General features: G+C 43.4%; 1 protein-coding gene across 2 annotated transcripts in view; it reads left to right on the top strand.

Annotated features, from left to right (window-relative positions):
• Nucleotides 1–236: 236 nt before the first annotated feature.
• CUNH12orf75 (chromosome unknown C12orf75 homolog) overlaps nt 237–13,699 on the top strand; it is a 34,006-nt gene continuing 20,543 nt past the window's right edge. The window contains exons 1-2 of one of the 2 annotated variants that reach the window (XM_070410963.1): nt 237–378; nt 12,601–12,625. In XM_070410963.1, the coding sequence (XP_070267064.1) occupies nt 333–378; nt 12,601–12,625 (71 nt within the window). In that variant the 5' untranslated portion in view covers nt 237–332. The remainder of the gene's footprint in view (nt 379–12,600; nt 12,626–13,699) is intronic. The other variant, XM_070410962.1, reaches the window with a different exon arrangement.

Here is a 13,699-nt window from a genome sequence, read left to right on the forward strand (position 1 = left end):
AGCCCCCCAAACCCAATTTAAACTCCCGCCCCCTCCGAATGACGACCAATGTCCGGTCGGGGAGCCCGCAGGCGGCTGCGTATTGGCCGGCGCGCTGTTGCCGAGGTGACGGGTGGGCCCGGCGGGGTCCCGGCAGGGCGGGGGCCAGGGTGCCCGGCGGTTTCCGCCGCGCCCTGGCCCGCGCGCGTCTGCGGCGGGCGGCGCCGGCCCCCGCGCGCCCCCTGGCCCCGCGCGCCCCCCGCCGCTCGGGACGCGCCGCCCTCCGCCTCCGTCTCCGCCCCCGGGAGCTGCGGCCGCCGGCTGCGAGCGCCGCTTCTCCGGCCAGCGGCGCGATGGGCTGCGGGAACTCCACCGCCACCAGCGCGGGCGCGGGCCCAGGTGAGCGCGGCGGGCAGCCAGGAGCCGGGGGTCGGCGACGCGGGAGATGGTGGGGAGTCAGCCCGGCGGGCCACCTCGGCTAGAGCGGCCAGGAGAAAGGCGGCGGGGAGCCGGGGAGGGAGGGCATGCACCCCCTGTGCCTGTCCCCGTTTTCGGGACCGGAGCAGACCGCTCGCTTTTGGAACCGCTGAAAGCAGGGCATGTCCCCCCGCGCGGGGGCGGTCACGCCTGGTCGAGGAGAGCCTGCAGGGCGATCTTGCGGAGGGACCGCGGGGAGCGCGGGCGGCGGGGTCCCCGGCGGTGGCTGGGCTGGGCATTCTCTAGGGGGAGAGGGTTCCTAGGAGTGGTCCGTGTCCGTGCCCTGCGCTCCAACACTCGGACCTCCCCTTCCCCCCAGGCCTCGCCCCAGCCCCTCGGAATCCGGAACCCATTCGCTGCACCTGGAAAAGTGTAGCAAAGCAATTCAGGACTTTCTGATGGTGGTGCTGGGGGGGATGCGAGTGGGGTTATAACTGCAGACAGGGCTCCAAAAATTCATCCGAGTCGGTCTTGATGCTTAAGACCTGCCGGGCTGTCTGTAGGGTTCCTCTGAGAGGCTGCCGGACAAAGGAAGCTTTAGATATGTGAGAGTTTTAATAGTCGCAGTGATCTGTTCCTAGATTTTTCATTAAAAAATAAACACATCCTGAAACTTCTTTTTTTACACCACTTCGTTTTGTTGATTGGCAGGCGAAGTCTAGATTTCCCCCAGTCACCCAGGTGTGTGTGTGTGTGTGTGTCTGTGTGTTTTTTTATCAAGTGACTTATTTCCAAAATTCAACCCTTTCCATTAACCCAGCTAGTGCCTCCCGATTTAAGAGTCTGGATCTGTTTTGAATAATGCCTGCTGACCTATTTTAGTGTCTGTTAGGAGAAAGAATTTGTATTTCCTTCAGCTGAGATCAATCAGATGCCACATCCTAACCCAACCAGCAAATGTAAATAGCGGTCTGATGCTGCATTTGTTTCCTAGCGGGTGTGTGGGTGTGGGTATGGGTGCCCTGCCAATGACTTTGTGACCTTGGGCCTGTCACTTCCCTTAACTCAGCTCTTGGTGGACGATTCAGTTTAAAAATCCAAGTTTTATTTGTTTATTTGTTTTAAAGTTTATTTTGATGCTCGTATACTGGGATCAGATATGGAAATTTGCTCAGGTAATTGGCCAAGTTTGTTTTTCCCCTTTGCTTGTCTGTGACCCCACATATGGGATATTTTAAGAGAAGGCACTAAAGTATGTGGCATTCTAGACCTAGAGCTGTGAATGAACCCAAGTATTGATTTTTTGAAAAGTTTCTCTCTTGCAGGTAAACTTTAATTGTCTTGAATTAAATTCCTATCCTTGTGACGTGCAGAGAGAGCCACCAGGGAACAAATCTTTCGATTCATATAACAATGACATAGGTTAATTAGTGCCTTGTGCCATAGATTAATTTGTGCCAAGGAGGGCAAGAACAGCATTCTCACCTGGGAGTGGCCAAAGAGCTCTGCATGGAAACCTGGAACAATGTCAAGGGCACATCATTCACCATGATTTATATTTCTCCATCTGCATGCCCTGTGGCCCTATGCAGTCCACTGCATGTGCACACACCCTACTTTACAAAAGGGTTAAGGACAATTATCCACATAAAAAAAAAAAATTGGCCTGGCGGGTGTGGCTCAGTAGTTGAGTGTGGATCCATGAAGCAGGAGGTCAGGGTTGATTCCCAGTCAGGGCACGTTGCCGGGTTTGGGCTTCAATCCCCAGTAGGGGGCGTGCAAGAGGCAGCTGATCAATGATTCTCTCTCATCATTGATGTTTCTATCTCTCTCCCTCTCCCTTCCTCTCTCTCTAAAATCAATAAAAACATTAAAAATAGTAAAAAATGATAGAATGATTTGTAACATTTCCTTTAAGGTGGAGCCAGTTGAGTTCATTTACATTTTTATTACTGAACTGTTTATCTGGTGTGAGGATAGAGGGAGGAGTCCCATGGCTAAGTCAGAGTGATGATAAGGTAGCTTTGAAATGGTAATGTAAGAAAATGGGAAAAATATGATTCTCCTTGCACATATCTGGTTGATCACCCTCCCTCCTTCCCCCCTCCCCCAGGGGCACATTCCTTCTTACATAAAGGGGGGCATAGTTATGTTGGAAAAACTCATGTTATTTTAATGAGTAGCCTTACTTTTGTTTATGACGGACAGCTCATGCAAGAACATGTTAGTCTCTCCTGTAGCTTGCTCTCTGCTAAAAATTACTTCATGTTCAGGGCAGAGCAAGATAGCAAGTGCAGACTGTGAAACATTAAGGAGAAGAACACATCATGAACAGGGAGTTATTGCATCACCTCTTTGAGGGACCTGCCCTTATCTTTGAGAAGTCATTCTCCAAACATTTCCCTGCTCAGTCCAGCTGGCTCGCTTGGGGATTGGGTCATTGTTATTTTGAAATTTTCTGTTAGATGGTGGTATGACTTTAGTTTCAGAAAGGACATGCATCAGGAAGAGAGATGGCAGGTAAAAAACAAACAAACCAGAGTGCAAAGGTACTTCAGTTCTTTCTGTTGTGAACTTAGACATTAGTATCAAATATGCTATTGACTGAGCTGCAAACTTGTAGTGCTGAACCCAAGCACAATGAAATGCATTACATTGATGTTCCTGAAGTGTCCCAGGATCATACAATTCAATAGCCTTACGTAAGCAACAACCACAACCACAACAACAAAAGTACAGAGAGAGATGGTAGGAAGGATGCTGAACTTGAGCCTGGAGAGTGCGGGTTAAGCTTGACTTTGGCACTGTGCTGGTTGTGTTACTACGGCCATTTCATTTCACCTTTTTTTGAGTTCCTGATTGAAAGCATTCTGTACTGTAATTATTACAGAGTAGAGGAATATTACCATGTTGAAGGTGAAATGGCTTTCTCTGAATATTTTTCTGTAAGAACATGGAAAATTTACTTTCAGAGGAAGCATTAGTACCCTCTAATAATGCTCCCGAACTGGAAATCTCCACTATAAGCCCTGTTTTTCTCCCTAAGTGATCCCGGGAAAGCAGGTCATTGTTTCTCCTTTCCCCGAGCTATCTGGACAACTGCCTTTCTTGGCTTTTGTCTGGTGGAATTGGTTAATAGGACACATTGGTATTTAGTAGTGTACTTGAGTAAATTTGATTCTGTATGTCCACTATGTGGAGAAACGGATAGGCAGTAAAATAGCGAACAGCCAGAAGAAATCAGCCCCTGGGTCAGTCAGGCCCTAGATCATTCCGGTTAGATTTCCTTCACAGGAGATTTCTAACCGCAAGCGCAAATGTAAACCCACCCTTCAGTGTGCAGAGCACTGCACTCTGCTAGGAATTTAGGGCAGGGGCAGGGCAGCCAACAATGATGGTTGTAAAGTGAAGTCAAACTTTCTTGCTCTTGAGAAGTTAATAGACTAGGTAGGAAGATTAACCATTAGAGAACAGCTGCAAAGCCAATAGAATACACATTGAACCTCCACGTGGCCAGGAGCTGTTGAATAATATAGTTCCATCCTAGAGGAGTTCAGCTATCAGACTAGATGGGAACATGGGAGCCATTTAGTTTTAGTACATTTTTATTCCTCTCAGTGGAGGAATTTGATTTTTCCCTCCTGAGAGCTATAGTGGGAGGATTTGTATTTTCCACTCAGCGAAGATTCCGTACATTTTCCTGCATTGTCTATAGTCTAGACCAGCCATGGGCAAACTACAGCCCGCGGGCCGGATCCGGCCCATTTGAAATGAATAAAACTAAAAAAATGTTTACTTTGAATTTATATTAGTTCACACAAACACTCCATCCATGCTTTTGTTCCGGCCCTCCGGTCCAGTTTAAGAACCCATTGTGGCCCTCGAGTCAAAAAGTTTGCCCACCCCTGGTCTAGACTCTAACCTATAGAGAAACATCTGGAATAAATAGTCCATTTTTAAAGGGTAACATTTACTATAAGGCAGAGGACTTTTGCTCTCTCTGTGTTCCTCTGACCCCCACCCCCACCTCTCTGCCTCAGCCATCAGATTCTCTATACCTTTGTTTTTCTTTGAACATACTCTCTAACCAGGCAGAGAAATGAGCAAGCCTGCATTTGAGCTAATGATTTATAACAGGTCAGTCATTCCCTCTTATATAATTATACATATAGATTGTTAAGCGAGTCTGTAGTGTAAACCAGAAAGTCCCTTAAAAGTTTGGATGGTTCCAAGTATCTACAATAGCCCATTTCCATGCAGACTAAGGCTGTAGAAATTGTTGACAGTAACAGTTATTTCAGAAGTATTCTGCTCTTGGTAGTTGATTGAATTGATTAGTTTTTCTTTCTTTTTAAAATAAATATATTTTTATTGATTTCAGAGAGGAAGGGAGAGGGAGAGAGAGATAGAAACATCAGTGATGAGAGAATCATTGATCGGCTGCCTCCTGCACACCCCCTACTGGGGATTGAGTCTGCAACCTGGGCATGTGCCCTTGACTGGAATAGAACCTGGGACCTTTCAGTCTGCAGGCTGACCCTCTATCCACTGAGACAAACCGGCTAGGGCTAGTTGCAGTTTTTCTGCCAGAGGTATGTGACTGGCAGCTACCTAACTAACCATAACTTTGTGGGCAGTTGATTATCAGAATGTTTCTACCATGGTTCTCCCGCTAGTTATATAACAAGAGTCTGAGGAGGAGGAGGAGGCATTTAATGATTATTTATTCCATTTTATCAGCGTACCCAGGGAGTTAATATAATTCTCTTGGGTCCAATTATTTAGATTAGTTATCTTCATCTCCAATTAGATAATTTCATTCTCCTTTGGTGTAGCTATACCAGGGGTCCTCAAACTCCGGCCCGCGGACCACATGCAAATACAAATATTGTATTTGTTCCCGTTTTGTTTTTTTACTTCGAAATAAGATATGTGCAGTGTGCATAGGAATTTGTTCATAGTTTTTTTAAAACTATAGCCCGGCCCTCCAACGGTCTGAGGGACAGTGAACTGGCCCCCTGTTTAAAAAGTTTGAGGACCCCTGAGCTATACAGTCCAGCCTTAATTGATATCTAGAAATGCTTTGGTAGTATTGAAATGCTGCCATTGTGCTTAGTTAGCATGAGTCCAGGCTGAACAGTGGTGGAAATACTATACAGTTTTGTTGATATCATCAAGAAGTCCTCTTATCTTGTGCTGCTCAGCTCACTTAGGCCCCAGCCTCACCATCCTCCTTTCTTTTCTTAAACCTGCTGAACTCGCTTGTTTTCTCTCTGAAACCGTCTCCGCTGGAGAGCTGCTATTTATTGTCTCTTGTGTTCAGATGTTGGCCTTGGGAGAGCCTCCTGCCTCCTGTGCATAGCTGTTCCCTCAGCCTTTAGACCAGGGGTGGGGAACCTTTTTTCTGCCAAGGGCTATTTGGATATTTATAGCATCATTCTTGGGCCATAGAAAATTATCAACTTAATAATTAACCTGCTATATTTTGGTCAAACATTTAACTAACTCACCTCTAATGCCTTGGCAGGGCCAGACCAAATGATTTCGGGAACCTTATACCGGATGTTCCCCACCCCTGCTCCAGACCAACAAACAAACGTTCAAAGGAATTTTTTTAACCCTCAAAACTTTGTTGTTATTGAATGTGTATTGGGGAGGGGGCGGGGGGGAGATGATGCAAAATTAAGTCCTAAAATGTGTGGGGACACCGTGACGGATATAGCAGTTGAGAGAACAAAATAAAACGTTTGGGAGGCTTCCTTGGAAGAAGTTGGACTTACGTGACTTTGAAGAATAGGTAAGAATTGGAATAGCAGAAACAGAAACAAGGGCATTTTTAGTGCTGTATGAAATCAGGGGGACGGAGATGGGCCTGGTGCATTTCAAGGCGGTGAGAAGTCTGGCCTGCCCGGCTTTAGTAGTGCATATTGATTACAGGGAGTTTGGAAGGAGGTAACAATGGTCAGGATGGGATGAGGAGGACAGAGGCTTTTTTCATTTTATCATAGCAGATCCTGCTTTCGTCATTGATCAGCTGCATGCCCTTGGGCAACTTGCTTAAACCGTTGGTACCTTAGCTTAGTTTCCTCAACTGTAAAATGGGGGAGTAACTATGGAACTGAGTCAAGATGAACTGAGTTAATGTATGTAAAGCACTTTGTATATTGTTAAGTACTCAAATGTTATCTGTTAATATCGGGAAAGACATTCACAGCCGGTGTAGAAGGAGAGAGCGAGCATATAGGGTGGCATAAATTAAAGCTGTTCTCTGGGATCCGTGCAGCGAGGAGGGTCTGGGATGGTGGAGGTGTTGATGCCAGTTGATGCCAAGACCCCTGGAGGACAGACAGCCAGGCTGAGGGTGGACTTCCTGTCAGGGAGGAAGGAGGAAGGGGAAATAAAAATGAACCCAAACTGTTAAAGCCTGGGAACTGGAAGGAGATGCTACTTACTACCTCTAAAGGGGAGGTAGGAAGAGGTAGGTGATCAATATCCTCTTGGATGTACCGCCTTTCAAGTGATGGTGAACGACAAGAGGGTGGAAATACCTCACCCAGGCATCATGACTGGTCCTTCAGAATCAGGAAGTTCACTTGTTCCAATCCCCAGAATTGACCTTGAAACCACGTGAATGGTTCATAAAGGTGACCTAAGTGAATTACTCAGTTCTGCCATGAGCCGCTTCTAGCTCAGTATAGACATGGCTTAAATTATAGCAGCTAAATGTCAATGCGTTACCTTAGGTCTGTACTTACATGGCCACCTTTCTTTTTTTTTTTTTTTTTTAAATATATTTTATTGATTTTTTACAAAGAGGAAGGGAGAGGGATAGAGAGTTAGAAACATCGATGAGAGAGAAACATCGATCAGCTGCTTACTGCACACCCCCCACTGGGGATGTGCCCGCAACCAAGGTGCATGCCCTTGACCGGAATAGAACCCGGGACCCTTCAGTCCACAGGCTGACGCTCTATCCACTGAGCCAAACCGGTTAAGGCATACATGGCCCTTTCTTTATTAATTTTTACCTACCTAAGGTGTGACTACTCAGGAAAACTTGTAAGCAAGAGATTTTCTGTAAGCGCTTCTACATTCATTAACATAATTTTGTATTACCAGGACACATTGACCTGAATGTGTTTTCTCCATTGAAGAAATGAATCTGTGTCTTTTGTTGGCTTCTTGAAAAAATAAACATTGCTTTGGATGAACTGAAGAGCTGTTGTTCTACTTCTTTGGGCCAAACTGAGACTATGACATAGTTTTAGAACTATTGTGGGTCAGAGGAGCCCTAGCAAGCTGTCAGAATTAAAGAGGATTTTGTTTATTTTTCTGCAGTCATGTTCTGCAGTTCTCAGAGGGGCTCTTTTATAAAGCAAATAAAGATGAAAACATTCCTGCACATTTTTATTATTTCCCATAAGAACCATCATCATTTTATGTTTCTGATAATTTATGGTGAAAGAAGACATAAATCTTTAGTACTTTTTAGAAATTCTTTATGTATATAATTTTAGTTTTTGGTGTGTGTGTTTAAATGATCACCACTTAGTATGAAAGAGGAAATATGATTTAATGAAACATAATTTAACAGTTCATTTACTTGTGTGAATATTTCCAGTATATTACGTCAGCTTTATAAAGTGCATATAGAGTAGTGATGAAAGAAAGGCATTAATTAGGCTACCTTTTCAAAAGTGAAAATGTATGTGGTCTTTCTTTTACAAAGGTAAGTATTTTCTTTGTATTAGGACGAAGCATGTGTGAGGAACTTATAACAATAAGTATATGAATCTGAAAAATAATAAAAACACAGTGGGAAGTATGGCTCACTCTTCTTAACTTGTAAGACTGGATTAGGTTGAAAAGGGACATGGGTCTATAGGAACCAAGATTAAAATTACTGAACTGATGTGGTATCTTGCAGCTGGCTTGCTTTATCCTCCATTAAGAATAAAATTTTGTCTCTGTTTGCTAAGTTATAAAAAATTTAATTCTCCCTCAAATATTAACTTTGCTACATATGTCTGTTCAAAAGAGAATTTCTGTTTTGGGAGGAGTGGGGCGGACAGGGATAAGAAGGGGTAGCAGGTTGAATGATAACCTAAAAAGTGATGTCCATGTCCTAATCCTTCAGTGTGAATGCTCTCTTATTTGGAAAAAGAACCTTTGAGATGTAATTAAGTTAAAGATTTTGAGATGAGAAGGTCATCTTAGGTTATCTGGGTAGGCTCTATATCCAGTGATACGTGTTCTTATGAGAAACTGAAGAGGAGAAGACAGAGAGAGGAGAAGGTGGTATGAGTATGAGCAGAGTAAAGTGACCTAAGCCAGTGGCTGGCAAATTGTGGCTCTCGAGCCACATGCGGCTCTTTGGCCCCTTGAGTGTGGCTCCTCCACAAAATACCACGTGCGGGCGTGCATATATAGTGCGATTGAAACTTCATGGCCCATGCGTAGAAGTCGGTATTTTGTGGAAGAGCCACACTCAAGGGGCCAAAGAGCCGCATGTGGCTCTTGAGCCGCAGTTTGCCGACCAGTGGCCTAAGCTGAAGAACGTCAGTGTCGAGGAATGCCCACTGCCACAGATGCCGAGAGGCAGGGATGGCATCTTCTCGATGGCCCTGGGAGAGAGTGTGGACCTAAGACCCTGATTTTGTCCTTCTGGCCTCCCGAACTTCGAGAGCATAACCAGGGACCACCCAGTTTGTGGTGATCTGTTACAGCAACCATAGGAAACTAATACAGGAGGCTTTTCTGCGGCTGTTTGGGAATGGGACAAGATTAGAATGTACGAAAATATCGTTAACAACTCTATACCTGAGGCATATCTGAAAAAAACAAAAACAAAAAAAAACAAAAAAAAACAACTCTATACCTGGAATGTAAATAATTATTGGTTGACGTGCATACAGCACCATTCCATCCTGGTATGATTCATAAAGCACTTCAAGGTGGTTCAGAGTCTCATTTATTAGGAGACCAAATTTTTATAAAATATTTTGTAAAACCTGAAGAATATCTGAGAGGTCTTGTCCTCCTGATACCACCCAGTTCTCTGCTTCCCCGACACCAGCTGGGTGAATTGAAGTCAGGTCTGACCTAACTCCACGCAGTGTCAGTCACCATAGGTTTAAGGGCTCGGTGCCACCAGATGCCCAGCCACAAGCATTGTGTCCCCAGGTTACTTGCACTTTTTTGGGGGGGGATATCCACAGCCCCATCCTCAGATTTTCTAATTTGTTAGAAAGGCTCTCTGAACTCAGAAAGGTATTTTACTTTCCAGTTTATTACAATTACTTTTTGTCGCTAGAACTTCATGTGATAGATACTTTTATGAAAGCAAACCTCCCCCTCTTCTACTTTTTGGGAAGATATTTAAAATTATGCTGATCCTTTACACTGTTGGAAAATAGTCATTAACTCTTTGACCCACAAAAACGAATGGTCTGTTTGCTTTGTGGTGCTTTTATTCCACAAGAAACATGGCTACCTTGTTTCACCTATATTTCTCCTAAGGCCATTATGCTAATGTACCAAGGCTACCTTTAAAAAGTAGAGTCATTTTGGCAGGAAATGAAGTGGCACTGACAGGGATGATTGCTCTTTCCCCGGGGCCTGGAAAGAGGTGGCCACACCACTGTAAATATTTGTTTAATAAATGACAAATCACGGGAACCATACACACAATAGTTCTAACCAAAGTACTTTTTGCATAAATTAGAGACCTTCATCTAGGTAAGGATGATCAATATTTTGGTGAAGTGTGATTAAAATGTTGCAGTGAGGGAAATGATATGTATTCTTATATTTATAAAAATTTTTTGATTTCATCCTTTTGCTGCACAAAGATATTTCACATTTTATATTCCTAGATGTTCTGAGAGTTTTGCTGGGGGTTTCCAACAATTGCAATTTTTTCCCAACGATTACATTTTTTTTTTTTTTTTTTACTGAGAAGTTGTGTGTGTGGGGGGTTTGGTCATGTTTTACCTGCCCTTGTAAACTTAAAATACCATGTTACCTTGCACATTTCCTTCCCTTTAAAAAAAAAAAAAACAGAGCACAGATTACAATTATATGTATGCCCTTGAAGTAGTGTTTCTGACTTGTTTGCTCTTCTCTCCATTATTAAATAGATGGTGATGTAATTAAGGGACATTTGAGAGCAAAGAAATGATCTCTGACTTCCTTTGGGGAGGTAACTCCAGGCATCTGCCTTGGCCTGCTGGGAAGGGAGATGGTGAACCCAGCTGGGAAGAGGCCCCTGGGTGCCCAGAGCCGGTGCAATCTAGGTGAAGTGGATGGAAGGTTCCTGGTGGCTGATTAAAATAAGTGTTGATTAGACAACATGGTGCTGTTTTGAAACTAATTTCACACACATTATTGAGCCGTCTTCTCAGCGGCCTTTATCCTTCCCCCGGCGTTAGATACTGAAGCGCAGTGATTTATTGGCTGTTAGACAAATATTGGAACAAGGACTTGACTGGGGCCTTCTGCCTTCTGATTCCATGGTGTTCTTTTCCTGCCACCCTACTGTCCCTGCTGAGATGAAGGGGGTGGCAGCTGTCCCCTCCATTCTCCCTGTGGGTTGTCCTAGGTGGCCCTTCAATGCCGAATGGATTCACGGTCCGTGTGATGGTCTCGGCTTTCTTTTCCCTGTAACACTTCACAGAATCAAGTCTCTGATACATTTGGTTCTCCCTTTTCCTGACCACACCAAAACCCTCAATCCCCTACCCTTTTCCATGAAAATAAAAATGAGAAAATAGGGTAGTATTTTAATTCTGGACTGTCTTCCAGATTCTCATACTCGTTTTGACTTTGAAATAAAATGTTCATTTTCACGGTTTTTTGGTGGCACTAATCCTTTATTTTTTTCTCTCTCAAGTTACGCTGCTGTTGGCAGTGTTTCTTATGTTAAGATATATTTTTTTTAAGTTTTAGGATTTTTTGGTTTTATGATCTCAGATGCCAAAGCACTTTTTATTTATATAAGTGATAGTTGTGGCACAGAAATATTACCCTTCCCTGAAGAAAGGAACTACGTTTGTAACTGTAACAAAATTGAGGTTTGGTCAGAGCCTTAAAAGTATTTGTTTGAGACACAGCCTTGATTGTCTGTGTGCTCTGCAGGGAGTTTGCAGTAGGACAATCCTAAATTAGTATCCCCAGGGCAGAGTTCTTGCAGTCTTGGCAATAACTTTTCCTGCAGACTCACTTGCTTACTCTGTAGCACATCTTCCTTTATTTTGATATTTCTGTGACTTGTGCAGAAGTTATTTTAATTTCCATGTCATAGATATGGAAATCGAGATATTAAGTGGAACGTGACTGTTAATAATAACAACTGAGATATTTTTATGGCCAGACTTCGTGCTCTGTTTACGTGTATAGTTTTTTGTTTTTAATCTTCATAAGCTTTGAGGAAGCTACTCTTATTACCCTCATTTGACACATGAGGGAAGTGAGGTTTTGAGAGGTTGGCGGACACTGACTGTTACGTGGATAGTAAAGTTGGATCCAAGCTCTGTGTGGCTAGGTAAGGATACCAGGAGAAGGAAGTGTGGAGACTGTGTTGTGGGCGGAGAACCTGTGATGAGTGATAAGATGGGGATCCACAGAGATGGGTTGTTTCTGGCATGTCAGTGGGAAGCAGGAATGAGAGGGCTCCATGGCAAGTGGGAGCACGCTTATAAATGTATGTAACTCCTCTGGGGCTGGGCTGGTGTCCTTGACACGTCCTACGTCACGTAGGACATCACCTTCTTTTTGGCTCCTGACTTTGCTTTACTTTGTGACTAGTGCAGAGTGTGACATATAGCAATGCCAGATAGACCCCAGCTTAGAAGGGCTGTGGCTTAGAAAAGAAAATATTTCTCAAATCCATCTGTTTCTTTCTCTGTAAAACGAGAAGATTGGATGAGGTGATCTGTAAAATCCCTTCAGAACCACCACCTTGTAATATATAGGAATTGTTAAACATGGGCAGAATAAATTCTAAATTTAGGATTTGAATTTTATGATTGTCTTGTCCTTTTCCTGAAATAATCGTTTAAAACACCATATTCTGAAGTTGTCTCATAGAATATTACTTTATTTGGGTATTGGGCTTAAATTCTTTTGGGGGGGGGGGCTGAAAATTTTTATGGCAATACTAACTATCTCACTAATACAAACCTATCTTTTTTTTTCCCCTCCTAGGCCCTGCAGGAGCGGCTAAAGATGTGTAAGTATTTAATATTATGATTTCCTAAACTCTTTCTAAGGAACACACTCATTTTATGATTATGACCTTTAGATATATGTAGGTATGGCCGAAGAGACACGGAAATACTTTCTGTACTATGTACAAATTAAGATTATCATTTGGTTTATGACTAAAGTGCTATTTGAAGAATGTGATTGTGACTTTTTTTCCCCCACAGATTTTTTTAAAAATTAGTTTTTAGAAAGAGAGGAAGGGAGAGGGAGAGAGAGAGATAGAAACATCAATGATGAGAGAGAATCATTGATCTGTCAGCTGCCTCCTGCATGCCCACTGCTGGGGATCGAGCCCGAGACCCGGGCATGTGTCCTGACCAGGAATTGAACTGTGACCTCCTGGTTCAAAGGTTGATGCGCAACCACCTAGCCATGCTGACTGGCAGAAAAGTTAAAAGAGAAAAAAATCAGCTGCTATTCTACCACCAGAGACAACCATCATTAATAGTTTACACTATTCCATTTTTTCTAATTCTGCCTGATTGTGTGTATATATGATCTTGTACATTGAAGTCTGTTACTCTTCTATTTAATTTTTGCGTGGAGGATAGGTAGGTGTACTTTTAGGCTAAAGGGTTGAAACCAGTAGAGTCAGAAAAGCTGAGGGTGGTTTGGGGAGGGAGTTATCTGTGATGGAAATAGGTATTAGGACAGGCGACAAGGATTAAAAATGTAGATTAACCTTAGAAACTCGAGATAAGGAGGAATGCATGGGTGAAGATATATGAAATTTAATCGCCTTAAGACAGACTCGCATGCATATCCTGGAGTGAGCCTTCCTTTTTCTCTCTCCCTCTGTCTCTTTAAAATTAAATCACAGGGCAGTAACATGCAGAACAAAACAGAAGTGGCTTCAGTGTGATGACATTTGGCTGCTTTCACAAACCTGCCAAGATCAGCCATGCTTTTTAAAATTGCAGTGAATGATCTTAGCTCTTTGGCACAAACAGGTTGTGTTGGGATATTTTTGGCTGGAGATGGCAGAAGCCCAGCTTAAACTGGCTTAAACAAACAAACAAAAAGGAATTTATTGGCACGT

The sequence above is a fragment of the Myotis yumanensis genome, unplaced genomic scaffold, assembly GCF_028538775.1.
Source record: "Myotis yumanensis isolate MYYU_CA2020_CCGP unplaced genomic scaffold, mMyoYum1.0.hap1 SCAF_3, whole genome shotgun sequence".
NCBI classification, from domain to species: Eukaryota; Metazoa; Chordata; class Mammalia; order Chiroptera; family Vespertilionidae; genus Myotis; species Myotis yumanensis.